Genomic DNA, 25,833 nt, shown 5'->3' on the forward strand with positions numbered 1-25,833 from the left:
TTTTTAAAGTTAGATTAGTATCCTCAATATATTAATAGAAAATCATTTTGGCCAAACAATTTGTCAAGATGATTTAATTTCCACATTATTTACATTAATTTGTCATCAAGATGATTTAACTTTTCACAATTTTTATTAAATTGTACAAAACACAAAATCAATTTAATATTAATAACATCTTCATTAGTAAGATTTATATATATAAAAATTAATATATAAATGATTCAATTGGTTATTGTTATCACACATATTTTTAAATTATCCAAATCATACATTTGTAATTCAATATTTTATATTTAAATATTTATTTTGATAATGCTAGAAAGCACTTGGGCTTTTTAGTTGATCATATATTGAGGACTTTTTTTAAAAGGACATGATAGATTTTTACTTAAATAATTTTAAAATATTATCCTTAAGATAATTAATTATAAAATAACAAAAAAGTAAATAACAATTAGTCCCGCGTAAAGCACGGGTCTACTACCTAGTTTTACATTAGACCAATAACTTTTTTTTGTTTCTTAAAGATATGTCTGTGTATGTTTATTAATATTGGTTGGGACATGTTTAACATCATTTTACAACTAACTTTCTTTAAATAAATTTTAAAACTCAATTAGTATATGTTAATGTGGTCTCGCTTTTTGTGAAACGAATGATTTGGCGTAACCTGTTGTGTCTTAGTTTTTTTCTGTGTCTTAGTTATCATATACTAATTGAGTTAACATATATACAGATTACATGTTTTTTTTTAAATGTCTTTCAGATAAGTAAAGTGGGCAATTCTCAAAAATAGGAATAGATAATACATTTGGCTTGTGTGTATATCTTTAAGCATTGTCGACGGTGTTTGAGAATGATATATAGTAGATATATGATAGGGCTGATGATACTTATCATGTTTTTTTTTTATTGTTTGGTAATGGGTGAAGTTACGTAGATATAGAGGTTAAGTACCTTTCATTTCAAGCATACCATTTGTTGGTATGTTGGTGAACACGACTACCTAAAGGAGTCTTGACCATATTATGGGCCACCTGGTAACTATACTAATCATTCATGTATGTATATGTTCATATATTAATCGTTTGGTTGGTTATATATTGTCCATTATATTGTTCGATAGATATCCTAACCTACGAGACATTGTACTGTTCATTTTGCTCTATTTTTCTGAGCTTGTGATCCTTAATTTTGTTTTTGTTGGGTCTTGATAATCACATGGCATGAATTCATCTACTACAATATAAATCGATAAGAAAATATATAATTTAAGAAAAGAAATAATAACTAAACACCAATGAATACATGATAAGAAGAATCGACCACTGCATTACACGTTGTTTTAAAAGATTGATGCTCTTAACAAAATATGTATATTTTTTAGCGCATAAAGTATGAGATTCACCTGCCTTAGCTCAGGCTCGGTCATGTGAGACACTGACTCTTTTAAACCGATATGAATTTATAAGCCCACGTGCCTAAATGTATGTCTTAATTTGTATTTGGAGGGGAAAAAAACCATCTATTTTCAAACCAACCCCAAAGATGCGATAGCTAAACAAACATCTTTTATTCGATTTAGGGGGGTGTATTCAAACCATGATTTTGGAGAATTTGATGGGATTTAGTAAATTTAGAATTTTGATAGATTTTAGGGAAGTTTATATGATTTTCTGTAAAATTCTTTCAAATCCCACCTAAAACCATGAGATTTGGATTTCTGTATTTTTAACTAAACAAATCCTCTAGAATCCTCCAGAATCCTAAAAATTATTAAAATCCTAATCCACAAAACTATTTTGAATAACAGTAGATTTTAAAGTAGATTTTTAAATCATCAGTTCAATAACAAGGGATTTTAATAGATTTTAAAGTAGATTTTTAAATCATCAGTTCAATAACAGTGGATTTTAATAGACTTTTTAAAATCCATGATTGAATAATATAGAATTTGTAAATTTCACACAAATCACTTAAAATGTCAATTTGAATACACCCCCCTTAGTTAACCAAATCTAAGTATTTTAATGCTAAAAAGAAATGTATTTAATGATAAGTAAGTGTCTCTACCATGGTTTTAATTTAAAATTGACTTTTTATTCTTTGGGAAGGATTGTTAACCAACACTTCATATTTTAACCAAATATATAAAACTAGAATATGATTCGTGCTAGAGCACGGGTTTAAATTTGTTATTTTTGTTTATTTGGTAAGTTTTATTTAAAACATCGTATATGTGATTATTTTCTTTGTTTTGGAAGGTTTTTTTTTTTTGGATGGAATACTATGGCATGAAATCATATATTGAATATGACTTATGAAAATAACATATATTCTGTAAGGTATATTATACTATATCTATATTTTGACCCGTGGTATACTGCAAATTAAGTTATGTGATTAAAAAAGTAATTTTTGTTTGTTAATTTTATTTGATTTGTCTAGTATTTAAAATTATATATTGTTATTCTATGATTTAACCTATAGTATAGCGCATATTAATTTTAGGACCAAATATGTAACATATCTTTGTCAAAATTATCGTGACCGAGAAAACCTACCAAACAACATTATTTCAAATTTAAATTTAATCCGAGAAATCATATTTTTAAAATTTTAACCCGTACTCTAGTAAAAAAATCATATTTCTTGAATTTTTTCATATTATAGTGATATATTATTGATCCGTGCTATAACAAATCAAATTAGAGTGTTTATAATTTTTAACTTTTTGATCTACCATATATTTATGATATTCTTAATAATATCAAATTAAACTATTTTTAATGATTCTAAATTAAATTATTAAAAAAGTTTATTATAGTATATAAAAGTATACAATTCAACTAAAGAAATATATGAAATGAATTTAAATATTCAAATTTTGACTCGTTACTCAGTCAAAATTTTCTGATAAAGTTAGGTAAGATTTTATTTTTTAGGTATAATCGGAAATCACTTGTAATATATGGAAAAGTTATAGATTTCTGAGATTTTTTGTCTATATATATGGTTAGTTAGATATTCTTTGAGATTTTATTTTATTCTTTAGAATATCCTTTTTAAGAAGATCATAATCTTATATCTATATAACCTATCAAATAATTAAATTATATAACCTATCAAATAATTAATCTTAGTTATAACCTACATTAATATTATATGGTTTACTAATTTGAAGTTGTGTACTTTTCTTTTATTAAAAAGAGGATACGACGAAAAAATAATATGGCAAAATAACAAAAAAAAAAAAAATCAGAGTACAAGAAAGAGAGTGATATATCCTTGTATGTTTTTAGAGCATTTGAAATGTTGTACATCTTTTTTTCGAGTGAACATTAACACCAAATAATTAAAGTGATGTAAAGAAGATAACTTTGTAAAAAGGTCAGTAGGAATTGGTAACTTAGCAAGGAATCCTATAAGTGCGTAAATAATCAATCTCTAATTATTAGTTATCTCACGTGGCGACGAATTCCAAAGAGCTCAATCCATTACTATTATAAAACCATGAGGTTAAGGAAAAAAAGAAAAGAAGATTCTGAATGCTTCAACTTGAGTCCAAAGTTACTGTCATCTCTCACTATTCCATTATTAACAAATAAAATTACATTTAAGAAAAGATTGAGGTTGAAAGATAGACTAGAATCTAATCTGATTACTCACATCGAGGAAGTAGTTGAGTTTAAGTCGGCATTAAACTTTGTCTTCTTATGCAGTGATTGATCTGTCCACCACATTTCATCATTCCCATTAGATTCGTCCACAAAGTGTGAACACGTTAACCTGTGTTGGTCAGGTCGGCCAAATAAATAAATAGGCCCAATATAAGCCCATACAATAATACCGGAATAAACCGGTTCGGTTTTCTCAAGAATTCTCAAAAACCGTTTCTTCTCTAAATCGAAAGCTGGGATTAGTAAGCCCCACCACCACCACCACAGCGATCGGAGAAGAAGCCATGGAAATTTCCGGAGGTCGTTGTCTTCTTCTTCTAATACTCTCCTTTTGTTTCTTATCATCTGTTTTGGCTAAATCTCCTCGTCCTATCTCCGTAAGTATCTTCTGTGCTCGACTCAAATCTCTAAGCTCCGTTGCTGATTTTGCGGAATGAATCAATTTATTTTGTAGGATGTAGAGATCAGGCAGAAGAAGAACGAATGCTATGCTGATATAGAAAGGTGAGTTCAGAAATATAAAACGAATTGCTTTTTTTAATGCTTCTGTTGAGAAAATTTTCTTGATTCTACTGATGTGATTAGGTTGATAGGGAACACCATCAGCTTTGCAAAAACTTGTTTGTTCTCTGTATTATCCTAAGATTGATTCTTTGGTTACTACTATCCTTATAGAATGGGAAAGTTTGTAGCTTGATTCTTGGTTGTATTGTGATTCATTGTAGAACAATTTGGCTAAACTTGTGAGTTAGTTAAGAAAATTCTTGGCTCTTTTTTTGTTCACTTTTGTGTGTGTTTTGTGTTGTGGAATTATAAACAGTGGGTTATGGGGGTGGCAATGCAAATCATCTGCAATAGCAAAAGAGAATTGTGCGCTGCGATGCCTTTCTCCTGTTTGCTATGAACTCATTTATGAGAGTGATCCGGTGAGGCTTTATAAAACGATGATGATTATGATCATTTAGAGTTTTCTGTAGATTCTGTTTGCAATGTCTTTGTTTTGTTCTGCAGCTTGAAGAAGGGGAAAAAGATTTGATTAGAAGCCAAGAGTACAAGTATTGTATGTACAAGTAAGTTTAAAGCGAAGAATTCTCTTTTTGGTTTTACTACCACTTTTTGGAAACTTGACAATCATTCTGGTTCTCATTTCTCATTAGCTGAGGACAATATGAATGATTGGTTCGGTGATGTGCAAAGTTTTCTTAAAGGATATGAAACATCTGTAAATCGATCTGTTATTTTGTAGGTCATCAATCGGGGAAAGCCTAGAAGGTGTCCGAGGCAGCTTTTGATTGTATCAAAGAAGAGTTTCTCAATTAAGACTTTTTTTTCTTTTTCTTTTACCTTTGCCAGAAGCTGAGCGTAGCTCTTGAGCTTGAGATCAATAGTATTCTGCTCTATCACATATGAAGCCATATAAGGCTTTGATTGTTAGTTGGTACAATTGTTAATTTTTGCGTATAGGGTTGTTTTTATGAGACGTTTACGTTTATGATTGGTAAAACCATCAAATCTTAGAAACCATTGTAACATATCAAAAATAAGACTTACATTCAGAAACGATGAGGAATTTGACTTTTATGATGGATTTGGTTAAATAAGTTTGGCAACACAGAAACCAAAAAAAAGCGCTGAAAAGAGTTACAATTCTTGAGATCAAAACACACGCCTAAAATGATTTCTAACAAATACATTCATGGAGTAGGATTGAATGATGCAATTACCGCAGCCCCTTTTCAAGTGTGGTCAATTCGTGACAGTTATAGACGCTCGCCTTGCTCACGAGCAATAGAAGCAGAGAGGATTCCAAGATCTCTATTGAGAACAGTCAATGCAGCTTCACACTCAGATACGATTCTGGTTACAGAAGAAGGCTCTCCAGCTACTGTCCCCGATGATCCAATGGAAAGTGCTGCATGTGAGTCTCTTAGGTTCTTCAAGTTTCCTAGGAACTGTTGACAATACACAACTCATTTCATTCTATCGTCATATCAGAACCAGGTATAACTACTGATATGGACTTGATCCGGCTCTTGAACACAGTATCAACTAAAGTTACATCCGCCGAGAGCTACTCAATGTAGTCGATACAACCAAGCATAGTATAAGCTTCCAAGTATTAAGATAGAAGGAGACAATTAGGTACCTTTAAAAGCATATTATATGCTTCCAGTAAACGGTTTGCAGCAGGACCAAAACCATGAAGCTGAGGCACTTCCATCATATGCGTCCATGGACGAATTTCCTGAAAAAATCCAAACATAATAAGGATACAACGGCTTATTTTCCAGTTTCTGGAAAAGCTAGTCAGATCAAAAGATAGAGAGAAATAGCACATTTCATGTCTACAAGAAAAACGCTTAAGTTAAACATTTTGCTTCCAGCTGATTTAGGTTGATAGACGGAGAGAATTATGGGTTTAAATGAAAAAGAAATACCTTTGTGTAGATTGTATTGAACGCCCTAGCAGTTTCAAGAAACGATTCTAAACGAGCCCTTAGTTGAGATTCCACTTCAGTATATTCTTCATCTGGGTTGTAAGCATGCTGAAAGGAGAAATGAAGGAGAAAAAGACAATTTTAATTAAAACAATCTGGACCTAGCTGTTAAAAAAAAACAAGATTGAGGCCTTATATCAACAAGTCAATAAGTAGTAGGAATTGAGTTTGCATATACGTATAAATTAGTTAGACTATGAAGTTCAAATCTTGGCTACATTCAGAACCAAAAGCTACTTATAAAGAGACAATATGAGCTATATGTTAAGCAATTAGTATATGCAGTTTACAGGTAAACGTGCGATAAGCAATAAGTTAGGTGAAATATTTCAAGTCTGACGAAATAGCAAATTGGTCCAGTGAGTTCTTTACTTCAGAGTCAAAGGCTCAAAGCACAACACACCTTTGCTGCCAAGTCATCGACTTTCTGTTGAAGATTAGAGAGAATCTTGGCCTGTTCTGAAAGTTTTGTCTCCAGTTCTGAAACATCTGGTCTGCAAAGAAACTTCCATTAAGGAACATAATGTCACTACATCTGCTGAAACATGAAGCAAGAATCTAAGGACCTAGGTTTGCATGTACAATAATAGTATAACTTAAAAAGCTTGATCTCAAATGGAAAACTCTAAGACCAGATTTGGAAGCATAGTGGCTAAGTTTCATATGTTGAGGAAAACTAAGCTTACATTTACAATTCATTTGAAAAAGTCCATTACCCACAATCACTAAATAACGACAAAAGGTGCAATAACTTGGAGATAACAGGAGAAACTAGTTCTTACAATGGATATATCGACTGGATCTGCACATCAGCAGGGAACAGTTTGCATTCCTCAGAAAATATAAGAGACTGTCTCTCTGCAATAGCATCTATAAGCTGGATATCTTTGGCAACCTGCTCATCAATACTGAAGAATAAGCAAAATCATTGTTATGCTCAAAGAACAAAACAAACTATAATGTAAACGAGAATTAGGAAGATAACAACAGACTACAAAATTCTACTCTAATGATAAAAACTGGCGGATGATATCAGATACAAGTGAAATATCTACCTCCATTCTGGATTATCTGAGAAGAGGCTTGCCTCCACTAAATCAACAATATTTCGAAGCATTTCCATCCGATCTTCATAGGTTCCATGTCCCTAAAGGAATGATACTATTATTGCATCTTGACAGTTCGAAAATTTACAAAATAAAAGACGATTCGATTGTCCGTTAAACAAGCTTACTTGAATGGCTTCTATATCTACAGTTGGTGTAATCCCCAAAAACTTTGCGATCTCTGCCAAATCTGAAAACGAGAAATCACTTTACTCATCAAAAGTAATACATAATGATCACTCAAACAAGCTCTTCCAGAAGTAGCAAAGTACCAATGGAACTATCTATAGGAGCTCAAGCAGTAATGGAAACATATTCTATATGATCAGAGAAACACTTACACTGAATACGAACAGTTTCTTCATCACGAACTCCAGCATCTCCTTGGAGATTTTGCTGTGAGAAAGGAGATTTATCACCTAATAACCTACAAGAATAGCCAAAACAAGAACAATTAAGTTAAAACCCCGTATAAAATCTCCATTGTGGTTACAAAAGAAAGAACCTAAATTTCAGGTTAATCAAGCAATTCAAGCAGACCCAATTCTACATTTTGACACTGATCAAACAGAGTGTCAACTTCCCCACTGTGAAAACCAAACCAACAAAAATGTGTTATAGTTCAATTGATCTTCAAAATTTTAAAAATTTCCCAGGCAAGATGATCGGAAACAGACGCATAATCAATTCGGAGAAGAGAAAAAATACTTGAAAAAAAGCCATTCGAGAAGAGCGTAACGTTCCATCCCGGCGAAGAGGAGAGACTGAGCAGGAGCATTTGCCCTAGGGTAATTTAGCAGCCCTAGCTTCTTCTGTATCTCTTCCATCTGCTTCGCCGCCATTTTTCCTCCTCCGCCGACGGCTTCAACACCGATTCAAAATCTCGAGATCTGACACCAGTCTCCCTCTCCTTCCTTTCTCTCAAACTCAAAAAAAAACAAAAAGGAGCTTAATTTACCATATTAGCCTCTTCCTCATCTCTCCACCGTGTAAAAAGGTCAAAAAAAAAAAACAAACCAAAAACATAAAAATTGGAACAAAAAAATAATTAAAAAACGTGTACTTGTACTCTATTTTGGAAGGGGAGACACAAACTCCAAGAACAGAGCTTTCAAAAAAAAAATTTGTACTTCCCAACGGATCTCTGACGTTTGGTCCAGAGCCGACGACGACCCACCACCAGCTCTCTAACCTAAAGTTATCTCTTTTTTTCTTTTCTCTCTCTCTCTCTCTCTACTGCGTTCGTGCTTTACTGAGTTGCTCTGTTGCTTAAGCAGCAATGATCTCACTAAATCTATCTCCTTCCCTAAACCCGGGTCTCCTCCTCCACAAGACCCGGACCCGTCAACAACCGACCCGTCTCTCTGCTCTTCCCTTCACCAACCCTAAACCCTTCAATCACAAATACCCATTAGGGCTTTCTCCGATTCGCGCCGATTCAAAACCCTTGCTTTCTGTTTCACTCACCAACCCCGAACACTCATCTGGGTTCTCGAGGAAACCTAGATCCATCGCCGCCGCCGCTGCAACTAACTCATCGGATTCAAATCCAGACGGGGATTACGAAAAATCCGATCTTGGCGAAGCAGAGAAGAAAGAGAAGAAGGCCAAAACACTTCAGTTAGGGATCGTGTTCGGTCTTTGGTATTTTCAGAACATCGTCTTCAACATCTTCAACAAAAAGGCACTCAATGTCTTCCCTTATCCATGGCTTCTCGCTTCGTTTCAGCTCTTCGCAGGTTCTATTTGGATGTTAATCTTATGGTCTTTTAAGCTTTACCCTTGCCCTAAGATCTCGAAGCCTTTCATCATTGCTCTCCTTGGTCCTGCATTGTTTCACACTGTTGGACACATCTCAGCTTGTGTCTCTTTCTCCAAAGTCGCTGTTTCTTTCACTCATGTTATCAAATCAGCTGAGCCTGTGTTCTCTGTTATCTTCTCGTCTCTGCTCGGTGATTCGTATCCTATAGCTGTGTGGTTATCGATTCTTCCGATTGTTATGGGTTGTTCTTTAGCTGCAGTCACTGAAGTCTCTTTCAACTTAGGTGGTTTATCAGGAGCTATGATTAGTAACGTTGGTTTCGTGTTGCGTAACATTTACTCTAAACGAAGTTTACAGAGCTTTAAAGAGATTGATGGATTGAATCTATACGGTTGCATCAGTATACTCTCTCTGCTTTACTTGTTCCCTGTGGCTATATTCGTTGAAGGATCACATTGGGTTCCTGGTTACCATAAAGCCATTGCATCTGTTGGGAAACCTTCTACCTTCTACTTTTGGGTTTTGCTCTCTGGTGTCTTCTACCATTTGTACAACCAGTCTTCGTATCAGGCGCTTGATGAGATCAGTCCTTTGACTTTCTCTGTAGGGAATACAATGAAGAGAGTTGTGGTTATTGTTTCTACGGTTTTGGTGTTTAGGAATCCTGTTAGGCCTCTCAATGCTCTTGGATCAGCCATTGCTATTTTCGGTACCTTCTTGTATTCTCAGGCTACTGCGAAGAAGAAGAAGATTGAAGTGGGAGGTGATAAGAAGAACTAAGGGCAAATCCAATGCTTCCTCGAGCTTGTTTTATTCTTTTCCAAGTTTTGTTTTATGTTTTTGGTGTTTTTAATCTTATTATGAGACTAGAATCTTCATTTCTGTTACTTGAAAGACTTTGATCTACTTTAGTTTCATTAATTTGAAGTTGGTCTGATTCTGAGAAGGAGTTAAATTTCTTAATCTTAAGCCAGTTTCTGCCTAATACAGTGAGACTTTGTGAGTCCAATTCAAAAACTGTACACTAAAAAAAAACACAAAAGAGAGTTTGCCTTCTTTTCACCAGGAGTAATGCCGGAACCTTCTCCGGCTTGTTCTCCTGAAAGGTTTACAAGCCAAAATGCTAAGATCAACAGCTGCAGCAAGCGCCATGAAAATAGCTGCATCTTCCACACAAGTTACATGCCGCATAGCCAACTGAACCACAGGCTTGCTGCTTTTTCCTTCCCCTTGCACTCTTGAGCTCATTACAAACCCGCCTCCAGAGACACATTGTCCCAGACCTGAGAAGTCACCGCTACTCTGCGGGCTTGGGATTGGGGTAGCTGCAACCGTTAGCATCTGTTTATCCGTGTCGATTAGAAACTCCCCGCCTTTCTCAGCGCTGATGAGAATTTCAGACATTAAAACATCTCCAATTTCTAGCCCGTTTGATAAAAGATGGAATCTGCAACACACAGAGTCTCTGATCCCACGTTCCCGCCAAGCTTCGAGCTTTCCCCATGGCTGCCAGCTGTTTGGTCGAGATGGGTCAGGTCTGACTACAAGCCAAGCACCCGGGTTTGACTTGGCGACCCAATCACAGCCAGTGGATGGGACAAAAGGAGTTGTTATGAATGCAGCAGCAACTGCAGAGCCAGAGAGATCATGTATCTTCACCTTCCATCCTTTTCTCTCACGTCTCTCACTCTCGAGCTCAGTTCCATCGCCTGAACTTGACCAGTATCCATTCAACGGATCCACCTGTGACACCCTGAAAGAACCAATAGCTACTATCAGTTACTAAACAGAGAGCACAAAGAAGACAAGATTTGTGTGCAACTATGAATAAAATCAAAAAGGTCACCTGTCTCGGCTAAATTTGCAACTGAAGATAGGTTGCTTGACAGAGCCACGAAGCTGAACTATCTGAGGGCTCAAGGTAGTAACATCCTCGAACTGGAAAACATATCTAGGATCAGGATCAAGCTTCACTCTCAAATGAAGCTGAGCGCCACCATCCCGCTTGTTCTTTCCGATACCGATCCATCCATTGAAGAGAATCATTGGTTTCCCTTCTCCCCATTGAGGACCTACCTCCAACTTAAATATCCCAAGGTGCTGTCTTTTAGCACCAACCCCGCAACTCGAACTCTTTTTACCAGTGAAAACCGATATTTCCAAGTGAGCATGAGTATAGAAACATCCAGGGGTCAGAAGAGCTCTTAAATCAGATTCTTCAAGATAAAAGCTTGTGGAAACTCCCTGATGGTCAGGAGCTGCATCTAGGGAAGGCATCAAAGGGACAGATGTTGTCTGAACGGGAAAACCTCGGAGTTTTATTTCGCAAGAGCAATAGGAAGAACAGCTCTTCTTCTCATCTGTTCTTGAGGAAGAAGAGTTTAAGAGGATCTTTGGAATTCTCAAGGCAAGAGAGCCTACTGAAAGGCGAATAAAAGCTTGGGGATCCATTAAAATGTCAGAAAAATCTCCCCCATTGGATCACAGAGGATGCATATCCATTGTGGTATGATCAGTCAACCTAACAAACCAACACCACCAAAGACGAAAGAGATTAAACCAAAGTTAAAACACTTGTACTGAAATTAAAGTTTCCCTCTTTTTTTGCTTTGAGTATAACAAAACCACTAAGCTAGAGAATTTAATATCTTTCCTAGTTTCCCACATAGCTCTAACCTATAAAGAACAACGATCACATGACTTCTACCATTAGTAAACTCTCTAGCTACAGCAAGTTCTAAGAAATTAAATTACTTTTAGAGTAAACAAACAGCACAGGACAAACTTGATTACATTAAACAAACCTTAAAGCTGTATAGAAGCTGCTCAAGCTATATATATAACCAATTGAAGTCAAGGTAAAAAGAAACAAAGAAGCAGAGAGAGAATCAAATCCAAGTGAAATGAGCTAAAAATTTAACAAAATAATGAATAGCAAGCAGAAAAAAAAAGCAACAAACTTTATGGAATTAGGATTTTACAACAAATGAGCAAAGAGAAAAAGAAAGCAAATTAGAGTTGTAATAATACAAACCTGTTTAAACCCATAAGCATTATTTTCAAGACAATATGATAAGATCCCAAGAAAAAGTTAGAACCTTTCAAAATCCTCTCGTAAAACCAAAAGCAGAAGAATTTATATATATAAAAAAAAAATGTGAGTGATGAAATGGTAGAGAAGAATCAAGAGAGAGGGAACAGAAACATGAAATTCATAGAAAGAAGAGAGATGATTTAAGTTTATTATGATTCGTTTTGTTTTTTTTTTTGGTTTTCAAAGAGAGAAACTTTTCTTCTTCTTCTTCTTCCTTTTCTCTCTTCTATCTATCTCCCTCTCTCTCTCTCTCTCGTTTTTGCTGTGTAAGTAAAAAATGTTGTAAATACCCGAAGAAAAAAAATGGAGATATTCTTCAGAACGAAATTGACGGGGAGAATATAAACGCAAATAAAGGGGTTTCTATTTTTGCTCCTATATATTACAATTTATCTCCTCTTTTTATCCTTTTTAAGTTTTAACTAGGCCTGGGCATTCGGTTAACCATTCGGTTTCGGTTCGGTTGTATTCGGTTTCGGTTATTTTGGATATAGTAATATAGTAACCATTTGGATATTTTTGAAATTTCGGTTCGGTTCGGTTCGGTTTCTTTCGGTTCGGTTTCGGTTTGGTTATTTAAATAAATAACCATAACTAACATAAATTATATTAACATTAACCAAATAAACCAAATATAACCAAAACTAACCGAATATAACCAAAATTAACCAAATATACAATAACAAAAATACAAAAAAGGGAAAAATATGGATTCAATTTTACAAAATAGTATTTAACTTTGTAAATTCAAAATAATAACATTTACATATATTGATTATTTAAAATATTTAATTGTTTTGAATCTAGAAATAATTTATATTTTAAGTTTATTTTATAGTTTTGCATAATATTAAGTATATAATATTTGATATCTTCTAGGTTTTCGGATATTTCGGTTAACCATTTAATTGTCGGTTCGGTTCGGTTCGGTTTCGGTTAGTTTGGATATAGATTTTTACTAACCATTCGGGTATTTGAAGAATTTCGATTCGGTTCGGTTTGGTTTTTTTCGGTTCGGTTTCGGTCGGTTATTTGGTTATCGGTTATTTTGCCCAGCCCTAGTTTTAACGTCAACGTACAAACAAATATCAAATATATATTTTTTTTTCATTGGTTCGAAACAAAAAAAATATAATATGTTTCATTTTGACCATTTTCTGCAAAACCAGCCTGTAATTTATACTCGATAATTTTGTATAATGAACTCATATATAGAGTAATAAAACTTATCGAGTAATAAAAAATGGATTAAGTATAACAAATTTCTTTATACTTTTTACATGCTATGGAAAAAAAATTAGATATGATGAGTTCATACATCAAATTTTAGTTTATATTATTAAAAATAATTTTATTTGGTACTAATTAGTACTCCCTCTGTTTCAAAATATATGATGTTTTAAGCAAAGCACGCTAAAATTAAGAAATTTTTACTTTTAACAAGTTTAACTAATCAGAAACAATACTGCATAATATAAAATACTAAACTAATCTAAAAGTTGCAATGAAATTTGAAAACATCATATATTATGAAACAACAAACTTCTCCAAAATATCTTATATTTTGAAACGGAGGGAGTATAAAATTTTAATATAAAAATATGATAGTAGTTATGATTTATTAAGAAAAACAAGTGGTAAAGTTTATTTTATCTATTTAAAACTGATATGGTTTCTTAAATGTGTACTAACAAACATGCTATGGAAATTAATGCTTTAAAACAACTGTCCACTCAAATTCTATCACATCATATATTAGTTTTTTTTGGTTCTTATATTATAGATATTTTTAGATTTTTAAAAAAAAAAAAACAGAATTCTTGTGAGATAGTTTTATAAATGTAAATGAAATTTCATAAATATTATTTTGAAGTTTAAAATTAAATAGATATTTAAATTCTCTGTATATGAAAAGGAGATCTCTTGTCTATGTTCAACATGATTCAATATTTTCTACCTAGTTTTTTTTTTTAACTTTAAAAAAATATTAGTCCCATCCTCAAAGCATGTTGAGGAACTATAATGATCTAGTATTAAATAAATGGGTATCACTTATGGTATCAACAATAACTTCAACGCAGTCGAATTATTGAACTAGGAGGTAGGTTAATAGTGTTTGGTGAGGGAAAAAAAGAGATACTACTAATAATGCAAAACTACAAGTCAATAACAAATGAAACAGCTTAATACCAAAACACAATGTTTATGAGTTTATCTATTACTATTATTTATAAGAATATGGAAAAAAAAAAAAAAAATTAAGAATATAAGTAGATGATGGATGGATGGGTACGTGAATACAGCTGTAGCCATGTTTCTCCTTTTCTTTTCCCATTCAATATTTACATACAAAAATAAGAAACAAAGAAAAAATCTAATCACTTTCAGACACATAAGCCTGACTTCATATCCCAACTGTCCACTTTATTTTATTTGATTTTTCAAGAATGCAACCTACAATTATTTGTTTTTTTTTTTTTATCTTTTCTAAATTACATGTATTTGAATATTTGATGAAATGATGCACTAGTAGTCTACTAGCGTGGCCATCGAAACTTGTAAATTTATTTAAATCAGTTTAGAATCGCAAACCAGATTTATAGTGAATTGTTTTACATGCACCACAAAAATTGTAAAATGGATAATAATATTTTGCACTACGTTTACTATATAAATCATAAACCTACTATAAATGTAGATAGAATCGCTAAGTTTGTTTATACTAATATCTAGTGTTCATATTAATTTGATTTGATTAGTACCAAATTATAACACATCCAAGTTTCACTAAACAAGATGATTGAAATAAAAATCAAAGAATTGGATTATAAAAATTAAGAAAGAAAGAGCCGCAAAGGAGGAAAGGGATAGAGATGGGTTTTCGAGGAGGCTGACATCTTCGACATGTGCCTCTCTTACTGTCATTTACTTCATCAATCTCAGAACTTCTTTTGCCTTCTTTCTCTTTTGCATCAGAACTATATAATATATATGGTTATGTCTAGATTCTCTGGATAAATGATGTTTCAAACTGTTCTGAGTCAAATTAATTGTGGATTTCAAGAAAAAAGGAACGTTTAAGCAAAATGGAAATCTTGGATACAACCAAGCTGAAAAAGAGGAATAAAAAAATGTAAAGATTTGTGGACTACAAAGGAATAAAATAGTACAAAGAATCCTCTAATTAAGAAAAAAATAGAAAAATGCGTTAGAATTTTGATAATGTCTTTTTTCCCTAGTCATGTAACATTCTCAAAGAGATATTTGTTGGTTATCTTGTGGATGTTATAAAAGAGGAGTAGTGGTTATTGCTGAAGAGTAAGCGCACCAAAGAAGCATAAGCATGAGAGAACACACATTTATATGCGAGATGATGTTACGGAGTTTATATTAGTATAGATTGTGTGGTTCGCGTTTGTTGAAACCTTTAATAGACTGCGGTACGCTAGCGTTGTTGAGGTTTTGCATAGTTAAGATCTAAGAGCGGTTAAACAAAACAAAACAAAAATGCATCATGCAAAATCTATTTCGAGTTCGATTAATAGGATGATAAACACGTGAAAACCATGAATATTAAGTTTTATTTTGTCTACGAAATTGTCAATTATCTTTCCTTTTTTTTTTTGTCTTCTCTTCTTTATCTATAAACCATTCTTTTCATGATACTCTTTTTATACATGCATTTGTATGCATCAAATGTTACTTTCTTTTCTTTGCTTTAGAGAGTTTGATTGCATCCATCCTCTTGCCATTTCAGAATATTTGGACACTTGATTATGACAATCAATTAGCGACTTCACTATCTAATACCGTTTGGTCGTCTTGATTACTTATTTTTTACTGACCGTTCTTGAACGAATTTGGAATCGTATAAAGTCGTAAAGAGTTCATAGCTAAGTTTATCAATTATCAATACAATAGTTTTTATTCATCTACTCTTATCTCCCGGATTTGTTAAAGTAGTTTGATTTTATTTATTCACTACAGATCCAAAATTCTTAATAATCAAGAACTTGTCATTTATATATTTGTCAAGCATCCATGAAAGTTCGGATAAATGAACAAGGTCAAAATTATGGTTAAACCAATCTTTTGTCATGTTCTACTTTTTATATTTAATAACACATGTTATTCCTAAAATCTCAAATCAGAGCATCACACAAAACGTTGAGACATGTTGTTGTTATCATCAAATTATATATTCAAACTGTTTGTGGTCATATGAGTGAAAAAAACAATGTGTATATTAAGACCTCAGTCAACAACTAATATATACCAGTCTTGAGTCTAAACAAACACAAACTCAGTTCAAATCAAAGTTTGTGTGCCCGCCTAATCCTTTATTTTATTTTAATTAGTCGTATACATCCAATTATCATATGATTAATTAGAGGATCGTCAAATATCACATTGCATATATACAGATCAACCATTGATAAATATATAAATTTAGTAGATAAAATTAAAAATAAAAAGACTAGCTAGTGACAGGTTGGAGAGATAATGTTGTCTTTTGCAAACTTTTCTAACTCTTTTGGCATTTTTGTCTTTCCACTGTAAATTTTCCTAGGTTGGCAACAAACTCAAAAGCATCTAATACTCTTTACATACAAAAAATCCAAGTTACTTTTTTTAAAAAAAATTTTTGGTTCATATATTCCTTAAACCAAACCAAGAAACCCAATAAACAAAAGTGGATAAGTATTCACTAAACAAGTCTTAATCATATTACACTTCAACTCCAGAAAAAAAGGCAAGAAGCTTATTGAAGATTCCACATCAATATTAAAGAGTCGATCGGTTTCAAACAAGTGGATCTCAGTAAAGGAGACACCTTTGTACTGTACATGCCAATGTTAAAACAAAAATAAAAAGCTTCATAAAACCAAAACCCAGAATGAAAGAAAGATCACAACTTTCTAACCTCTAGCTAGGCTCGTTATAACTACTACATATGTAATTTTATAGACTTGTTAATATTTATTGCTATGTAATGATAATGTCTTTGAAGTTTGGATCAATCTCTTGGAAAGAGATCACTTCCATTTCTTGAAGAATTTGCCCTTGTGCTTCCCAAACATGCCATGTTTCCAGCGTTTTCCGAATTTTCCGTGCTTGAACTTGCCGTGTTTGAACTTACCGTGACCATGATACCCGTAGCCATAGCCGTGACCGTGGTGGTGACCATAGTGTCCATGGTGAGACATATGGTGAGCACCAACTGCTGCAGCCACTCCACCAGCTATTATAGCTCCTAGACCTCCGTGGTGATGTCCTGTAACATTAATTTGATCAACATCAAGTCAAAGGACTCTTTTTTCAAACGCCATTTGCTACGTGTTTACAAAAGAAGTAAAGGTTACAGGATCATTTGGCGAAAACGAAATAACACTAAACATATAAGCAAACGTAGAACAACAATCAAAAACCTATATGTCACCAACATGTAAAGATATTTGTATGAGGAAGCATGAAAAGTTGAGACTGAAAGTACCAGAGTGAGATGGATGGGGATAACCGTGAGATGGATAACCGTGAGGAGGATAACCAGCAGGAGGGTAACCACCGTGTGGAGGATAAGCAACTGGTGGATAGCCATAAGAAGGAGGAGGAGGAGGCGGCGGGTATGAATAAGGAGCTCCATAACCATGACCATGATGACCATAACCGTGACCATGATGAGGTGGGTAATGCCCGCCTGCAAATCCTGCTAAGTGGTGGAAGAGTCCTTTGTCATTGTGATCATTACGATGATCGTCTCCCATCTTTTTTCACACTTTGATTTTTCAGAGTAAAGGGTAACCAAAACTGTAAAGAAGAAAACACATTGACATTAGATTATGAAAGAAAACAGATAATAACTCTGTGTGAGGATCAATAATACTAAGGGGCAAAGTGAGAGTTGGTGTGTCTACTCCAAATTTAAGGCTAACGGTAGTAAAAACTCAAGAGAACAGGTATCAAGAGACATATAAAGATTAAAGAGTCATCTTGTTAGTCTACAGATCGAAACAATCCATTCACAAAAGATGCTTCTGACTAAGAATTGAGAAACTTTCACCAACAATGCAAATCCGAATTCTCTGTTTCCACAGATACAATTCCTTCTCTATACGAACAAAAAGGATCAATTTTTTCCTTGAAACATTCTAGGGTTTTATAGCACTGATTTCTAGGGTTATAAAAATCTCAGATTTAGTAAGCTCAAACAAACATAGACAGAATTGAAAGATTCCCATATCAGAAGATTAAACAAACTATCGCTATCCAATACACAAAACTCCAGAAATTATAAATCTAAACAAAAGATTAAAGATGTGTGTTCGTACCAAGCTTAAGGGTTTTTTAAATTTCTCTGATTCCCGCGAATTCGATACTGCGACGGTCTTCAAGCAATATAGCCCAGAAAGAAAAAACGAGACTTGATTCGATTTCGTAAATTTCCAAAGATCACGACGTCGGCTTCACATATATATATATATAAATGTACTAGCGCGTTTTGTGGAAGCAGAGGAAACGCCTGAGACGCTGCTAATCGAGCCGTAGTTTCCACGCCACGCGTTTCCTTTTATTTTTTAATAGTAAGATTTTTCTCTCTATTTTTCAACATTAGTCCTTTTTATTGTTTTTTTTTTCTTGACCAAATAATATAGTAGTAGTATATTTTTAATAAAATACATACGAATAAGTTCTAGATAATGAAAAATATATTATGATAAGGATCTGATTCCAGTCAAATTAACACACACCTAATCCATTAGAGATTTTTATCATTTAATACAAGTCACATGTCTTGTTTTTAATCAACTAAAAAAAGTCCTGGTACGGTTTGGTTTTAAACGATTCGGTTAGCATTACTAAGAACTCAAACCGACCAAAATTGAGGGAGAGACCTTTGGTTGTTTGGAAAAAAAAAAACTGAATCATGTAAGCTGACGTTTCTGGTAAAGTCTTCTGTAGATTCTTGCACCTACGAATTCTGCGTGGATCTCTCGTTCCGTTCGTATACCCATCGGGTTATCCATTAGCCAACCATCCTCCTCTGTCTCAACTGTGTCGTCCATGTGTTGAAGAACACTTGATTCCTCGTCCAACTGATCTCTCATGTCTTGAGCCACATCCAACACATCTGATTGCACAAAGATCTGTTGACAGCCAAAACACACACAAAAAATAGTAAGCATAAAACCTTAAATAACCAGTAATGTTGTTGGTAGGCATTGGAGGGTAAAGAAAGCTTTTTACCTTTCCGCCGGGTTTTAGGTTTTGAAGAATGGAGTTTACCAAAGGCTTTTGGACAACACGTCTCTTTTGATGACGTTTCTTGAAATGAGGATCTGGACACTGCATTTTTTTAACACGCCCCCAATACAAACAAGTTGGATCATCATCATCATTATCACATCAACACAGATCCTGGAAACATTCTCTTACTCAGATGCTTTCTCACTTACCAAGATTGAGACAATCTCCAACGGTCCAGGATAACTCGTTATAAGCTGTTCAAAGGAAACCATGGCGTTTGCAAATATGAAGTGTCTGAAAACCCATTCCAAAAGAATCCATCAAAGAAAGTTAGTATTACACAGAGAAGTATTCTAAAGATCTTCCTCTAGGTTTGAATGCAATAACTTACACGTTTGAAAGTCCGAGCTCATCCACCCAAAAGTTGGCGCGTTTGACCAGCTGCAAAGAAATTGAACTTGTTTAGGCCAATGTAACCGAAACTACAACTAGCTAAAGCAGATGAATAGTCAAGTGAATTTGAAACTGTCAGAGGAGCTCGATGCCTACTTTCTGACGTATCTCCAGCCCCAAGTAATTTGTCGATCCAGCATTCTTATTAGCTAGCCATAGGAGAAATCTGCCACTACCTAAATTATAAGGAAGTAACCACAGGATTAGTAGATGAATCCAAATCCAAAAAACCATTTATAAGGCACAGAGGCAAGAACGGAAGGAAATTTTTGGGTTTTCTAAAGTTGAGAACACATTTTCAAGTATGAAAGAGGTGTATGACCAGGAGGAATATAAAGGAGAGCTATTTGACTGTCCAAAAACGAATTCAGATTCCACGGAAAGATGCCAATTATGCAACCAAAAGCTTCCAAGAGAACTAGTCTGTAATGTAACTCATCAATTAAAAGAACAGGATTGGTGGTAAACTAATATTTCCCTCCTACGTATTCGTCTTTAGCGCATAACTAGAAGAAGCATAAATCAACTTTAGGAAGAAGACTACAAACAGAGTTGAGTTGAGAGAAAACACAAGTAAGCTCACAAGTTACCACTTCCAATATCCACCATCAGAGGAAGTGATGGATCCTTATATACTTCATCCCAAACAGGAACTGGAGCTGGTTTCTATCAGAAAGAAAGACCATTTGTAAATCATATATGCTTTCTCACATATCAAGGTTAAAAAGCTGTCACAAACTTCGCAAAATCATCAACTTACAGAGAAAGAGGAACTGAGAGGATTAACATGCTGTCTGATTCTTTTATGCCCCACTTCCTGAAAACAAACACAGAGAGAGAAAAAAACAAATCCTACCAACTAATTAGAGATAGTGACAAACCAGGTCCTTAGTAGAAGTCTAGAGTCTAATGAAGATGAAAAGCTCTCAACTTGGAACAACAAATACATAAAGCAAAAGAAAGGAGCATACTTCAGATATCTTATGCATGAGGTTTAGCTCTGCATACTCCAAGTCCACCAATTCATTGCTTCTCAGTTCCTTTAAATTGATACAAACTGAGGTAGACGCAGAGTTAAATGCTCTGAAGCTGCTACAATGGCGAGGGATTTTGTATCCGTTCGTGAAGCTATGCGGCGATGAAGCTAGAGAAAACACCCTTTTCGCCAAAAGCAATGGTGTACTTGAAGACGAAGAGCAAGCTTGATATAGAGTAGCCATTTTTTTTTGTTGTTTGGAGGATAAAAGCAGGATTCGATTTTGTTGGATTCGACCATAAAAATGTCTTCTTTTCTTTTCAGTGTTCTCTTCTGCCTGAGGAAGAGGAGAAAGCTGTGTGATAAGTACAATTTCAAGAGTTTTGTACTTAATGTGACAAACGTTGAAACAAATGGGGTGTTTCTGTAAATACATCAGAATGAGAACACGGTTATTTTTTAATACATCAGAAACGATTCTTCCATCACTCAGGCCCACTGGCTATAAGCCCATATACAATTAAACTTTTTGTTATGGTTTTCTATTTATTATTATATTCTACATGTTGTTGATTTTTTGTACATTTTCTTTCATATTAGTTTGGCTATATTTTGTTGTTTTCCATCATTCTAACCTTAAATTTTATTTATTCATCTATGTGCATAACGTTGTTGTTATCATATGTCAATGAATGTTTTTGGTTTAGTTTGAATATTTTTTTATTATTAAATTATAAGCTTAAATTTAAAAGAAAGTGTGACGAGTGTTATAAATAAGGTAAACCTTTTGTTTAGTTTTTTTTTTTGTCTACGTGTACTTATTTTTTATATTTTCCTATTTTTTTATGGGAAAATGACACCCACACCCACTTTGGGTGTGAGTTGTGTCACCCACACCCACTTTCCACTCTCCCTATACTTTCCCAAGTTTTTCCCTTATGTGTCCACTTTACTTTTACAATTTTGCCCTTACAAACAATTTACCTCTCTTTCTCTTCTTAAAAGTTACCTTACTTACCTCTCTTTGTTCTCCACCGTTGGATGTGTTCACCTTGTTAGATTTGTCGATTGTTTGTGGATAAGAGACATAAGTTGAATGTAGGGTTTGTGTCCCCGTGAACGAAACATGGCTGCGCAGGTAGGGTTTATGTTGTGTGGATAGGGTCGTATAAATGCAACTTTGTTTGATGTTCGTGGATGGGTGTGATATCTTTCTTTGATTTGTAATGCAGGGTGAAGATCCGAGTTTCTGTGTGGTAATATCCGGTAGCTGGAGCTGTTCTGACGACGGCGTTTGGGGATTCAAAGTTGACAATAAACTTCTCTCGCGTGTAGTTCCACTGTCTTCGACCACAACGTTAGGAGAGTTAGAAGTTTCTGTCGTTGGTGAATTCGGTTTGGTGGAGAAGAAGGCTAATCTGAGTTACTGCATACCAACGTTTATGGATTTGACGACGGGGGTGAGGACGCCTCCGGTGGTTGTGACAACGAATTTAGGACTTCAGTATTATATTCAGATGCTTAGTCAGAACTGTGGGTTGAATTTATTTGTAACATTTGAGGATGTTAAGAAGAGAGGAATGGGTAACGACGCTGAGGTTTCCGATTGGGGAGAGCTAAGTCGGAAAAGACGTAGTTCGGGTTCTTCGTTTGGGCTTAGTAACATCGATAGTGAAGAAGGGTTTTTAGGGGAAGCCTCAACAGCCGGTTCGAAGCCATTTGCTTTTGAAACAAGCCAGGTTGATGAAGAATATATGGCTGAGTTGGCAGAAATAGAGGGAAAGATGAAGGGCAGTAAGGGTGTAGAAGATGGGGTTGGTCGTGGGATGACAAGTACACAATTAGGTTGTGTTGAAAAAATTGACGGTTTGGAAGATAGTTTTGAAGATGTAGACGAAGAAGAAGAATCTGTTTTAGCCGATGTAGCTGTGAGCCCAAGGAGCTATGATAAAGAGTTTTGGGGGAATTTCATTGGCGATCAGTTTGGTCGGGTGAACGTGGTGGAGGTTATGTGTAACACAAACTCCTGTTTTGATCACACTGTCTTAGTTAACGGAGCTGTTCCTTTAAAAGAGGAGAATAAAGTGAGGACAACTGGTGGTCTGGAACAGGTTGGAGTAGTTGATGGCGAATATGTTGATGTAACCACGTGGTCAGGTGGTCGTGGTCAGGGAGTTGCAACTGCACTGGATGGTCGCAGGCTAGAAGATATAGATGACGAGGAGTTTGATATTCCTCCTCTGTTTGACGACACAGATTATGTTAGTTCTGAAATACCGGATCTTGATTATGAGGATGATGGGAAAGGTATCTATAAGGGTAAGGTTTTTGCAAATAAAGAGGATTGCCAGATAGCTTTAGCTATATACGCCATCAAGAACAGGTTTCACTTCACGCAGACGACGACCAAGAAAGAGTCGTTTGTAGTTAGTTGTTCTGGAGATAGGTGTGACTGGAGGGTACTAGCTTGTGAAATGAAAGAATCCGGGTACTATGTGATCAGGAAAGCTAATCTAGAACACACATGCCCAATAGAGACTAGGTCCAATTACCTAAAGAAAGCGACCTCGAAGGTGATTGCAGCAGTGTACAAATCGAAGTTCAGTGATCCTACTAAGGGACCGGCACCTTTGGATCTCCAGCAGATGGTATTAGAAGAACTGAGGGTCAATGCGTCCTACCGCAAATGTCATAGGGCAAAGGGGAAGGCTTTGGAAGGAATATTTGGTCCTGATGATGAGTCTTACGAGGATCTTCCCTGTTATCTCCATGTTTTAAAAGAAGCGAATCCTGGTACTATAACCGATATTAAAACTGAAGTGGTTGAAGATGGTAGAGAAAGGTTTTTGTATATGTTTTTGGCTTTTGGGGCTTCCATAGAAGGTTTTAAGAAGCTTAGGCGTGTTATTGTTGTGGATGGGACTCATTTGAATGGGAAGTATAATGGAGTTCTTTTGACCGCGAGTGGACAAGATGCTAATTTCCTGGTGTTTCCGCTTGCTTTTGCTGTTGTGGACAGTGAGAACGAAGACTCATGGACTTGGTTTTTTGAGAAATTAGAACGAATCGTTGCTGATAGTAAGAGCCTGACCATAATTTCAGATAGGTGCCCGTCAATATACACCGCGAAGAAGAGGGTGTTTCCTTTGTCACATCATGGAGCTTGCATAGTACATCTAGCCCGGAATGTTAATGCGAAGTTTCATAGTAAAGGACTTGCAAAACTTGTGACGAATGCAGCGTTTGCCTATAAGGTAACTGGTTACCAAGACATCTATAGACAAATTAAAGCTAAAAACGTCAAATGTGCTGCTTTCCTGGATAAAATTGGAGCAGCTCATTGGAGTAGGGCTTATTTCCAAGGGAACCGTTACAATTTGATGACATCCAACATTGCAGAGTCTTTAAACAATGTGTTAGGCAAGGGTAGATCCTGTCATATTATTGAACTACTTAAGTACATTCGTGCGATGTTAAGTAGGTGGTTGCAAGGGTAGATCCTGTCATATTATTGAACTACTTAAGTACATTCGTGCGATGTTAAGTAGGTGGTTTAGTGCGAGGCGCAAGAAAGCTGAAAAGCATAGAGGGTTGACTACGCCGGAGGTAGATAAACAGATGCAGAAGAACGTGGATGGTGTTCGTGGTAGCAAAGTAGGCAGTCTATCTAGTTGGAGTTATGAAGTGGTTGGTTTATTGAATGGTAAGCATCATGTATTGCTTGATATGAAGCAGTGTTCTTGTAAGCAGTACGATAGGCTGAAAATACCATGCGGGCATGCATTGATAGCAGCTGATACGCAAGGGATCCCTTATGGGACTTTGGTGGGTGACTGTTACAAGACAGAAACATGGAGAAGGACTTACGAAGGGATAATTAATCCTGAAATTTGTGATGCTGAAGTTCCTGTTGAAATAAAGAACCGTGTTTTATACCCTCCTAAGGCGCGACGTCCCGCTGGGCGTCCAAAAGAGAGTAGGATTCCTTCTATTGGTGAATTTCGTGTAAGTGGGCTTAATATGTGATAAATCCTTTTTTAAATATGTAGTGTTGGTATCCACATAAACATTTGTGTAACGTGCCAGGTTTTTCTGGATATATTATGTTGTTTGCAGAGTAATGGACTCGGGAAAACAAAAGTGAATCGTTGTGGTAGGTGCAAAGAGACGGGATACAATCGAACAAGTTGTTCGAACCCGTTGCCATGAGGATGAAGGTAGACAGTTTGTCGGTAGTGTGGGAGAGCACTGTTTTTTGGGTTATTCTTGGGGTGAAGCTAACCGGATTAGGGGCGGATAGTAGTCAATTGGAAGTGTCCAGATTTGCTGTTTTTTGTGGATGTAATTTGGAACACTGTTGCTTTGATTGCTATCTTAGAAAATACATTAGGTATCCATTCCATCTTGTTTTAATGGATATGGTTTTATTTTGGGTAGTCATTAACGGATTTTTTTGGGGTACTCTATTGGATTGTAATCGAGAAGAAAGGTTAGTAACCACCTTGGTATGGTTTGTTGGGAAATTGAAAGTAAAATAGTCTGTCCACTTGGATACTAACTATGTGGATTACAATTAAAAAGATCATACGTCGTTGAGTTACTTCCTTGACAAAGATCATACGTCGCATTAACTTTAGTATCAACGCTCTAGTTTCCACATGAATTATATTATGCAGAAACACAAACATGTTGTAATCCATGTGGATATTACAAATGTGGAGAGTTAAAGAACATAATTCATGTGGATATTTAAACGTGGATGATTGTATTAGTCTATCATGTGACAATAACAACGGTTGTTTGTAGAGTTTACTTCCTTGAAGGGCAGAAACTTTAGTATTAACTACTTCCTACGTTGAGTTTACTTCCTTGACAAAGATCATTCGTCGTATTAATTTTAGTATCCATGCTTTCGTATCCACATGTATTATATTATGGAGAGTAACAGATCATAATTCATGTGGATTTTTAAACGTGGATGCTTGTCTTAGTCTATCAGGTCACATATTATATCCA

General features: G+C 35.1%; 6 protein-coding genes across 6 annotated transcripts; 2 read left to right on the forward strand and 4 right to left on the reverse strand.

Moving 5' to 3' along the window:
• LOC104770070 lies at positions 3,856-5,178 on the forward strand. The gene is made up of 5 exons (XM_010494419.2): positions 3,856-4,060; positions 4,138-4,187; positions 4,504-4,609; positions 4,695-4,753; positions 4,930-5,178. The coding sequence occupies exons 1-5, from the start codon at positions 3,968-3,970 to the stop codon at positions 4,973-4,975; spliced, it is 354 nt and encodes a 117-aa protein (XP_010492721.1). The 5' UTR covers positions 3,856-3,967; the 3' UTR covers positions 4,976-5,178.
• On the reverse strand, positions 5,216-8,260 carry LOC104770071 (AUGMIN subunit 7). The gene is made up of 9 exons (XM_010494420.2): positions 7,996-8,260; positions 7,629-7,714; positions 7,416-7,477; positions 7,237-7,328; positions 6,964-7,089; positions 6,585-6,675; positions 6,122-6,229; positions 5,830-5,928; positions 5,216-5,635 (listed from the first exon to the last, which is right to left on the reverse strand). Exons 1-9 carry the CDS (start codon positions 8,127-8,129, stop codon positions 5,444-5,446), a joined length of 990 nt encoding a protein of 329 aa, XP_010492722.1. The 5' UTR covers positions 8,130-8,260; the 3' UTR covers positions 5,216-5,443.
• LOC104770073 (xylulose 5-phosphate/phosphate translocator, chloroplastic) lies at positions 8,368-9,995 on the forward strand. The gene has a single exon (XM_010494422.2). It carries the CDS (start codon positions 8,567-8,569, stop codon positions 9,827-9,829), a length of 1,263 nt encoding a protein of 420 aa, XP_010492724.1. The 5' UTR covers positions 8,368-8,566; the 3' UTR covers positions 9,830-9,995.
• Positions 9,987-12,496, reverse strand: LOC109124561. The gene is made up of 3 exons (XM_010494421.2): positions 12,084-12,496; positions 10,896-11,570; positions 9,987-10,802 (listed from the first exon to the last, which is right to left on the reverse strand). The coding sequence occupies exons 2-3, from the start codon at positions 11,498-11,500 to the stop codon at positions 10,109-10,111; spliced, it is 1,299 nt and encodes a 432-aa protein (XP_010492723.1). The 5' UTR covers positions 11,501-11,570; positions 12,084-12,496; the 3' UTR covers positions 9,987-10,108.
• Positions 16,894-18,703, reverse strand: LOC104770075 (glycine-rich protein A3-like). Its single transcript, XM_010494424.2, has 3 exons — positions 18,473-18,703; positions 17,638-17,951; positions 16,894-17,418 (listed from the first exon to the last, which is right to left on the reverse strand). The coding sequence occupies exons 2-3, from the start codon at positions 17,906-17,908 to the stop codon at positions 17,180-17,182; spliced, it is 510 nt and encodes a 169-aa protein (XP_010492726.1). The 5' UTR covers positions 17,909-17,951; positions 18,473-18,703; the 3' UTR covers positions 16,894-17,179.
• LOC104770076 (tRNA (guanine-N(7)-)-methyltransferase-like) lies at positions 18,877-21,204 on the reverse strand. Its single transcript, XM_010494425.2, has 8 exons — positions 20,813-21,204; positions 20,602-20,658; positions 20,432-20,507; positions 19,938-20,017; positions 19,780-19,829; positions 19,598-19,682; positions 19,389-19,487; positions 18,877-19,288 (listed from the first exon to the last, which is right to left on the reverse strand). The coding sequence occupies exons 1-8, from the start codon at positions 21,059-21,061 to the stop codon at positions 19,067-19,069; spliced, it is 918 nt and encodes a 305-aa protein (XP_010492727.1). The 5' UTR covers positions 21,062-21,204; the 3' UTR covers positions 18,877-19,066.

Source organism: Camelina sativa, chromosome 20, assembly GCF_000633955.1.
Source record: "Camelina sativa cultivar DH55 chromosome 20, Cs, whole genome shotgun sequence".
NCBI classification, from domain to species: domain Eukaryota; kingdom Viridiplantae; phylum Streptophyta; class Magnoliopsida; order Brassicales; family Brassicaceae; genus Camelina; species Camelina sativa.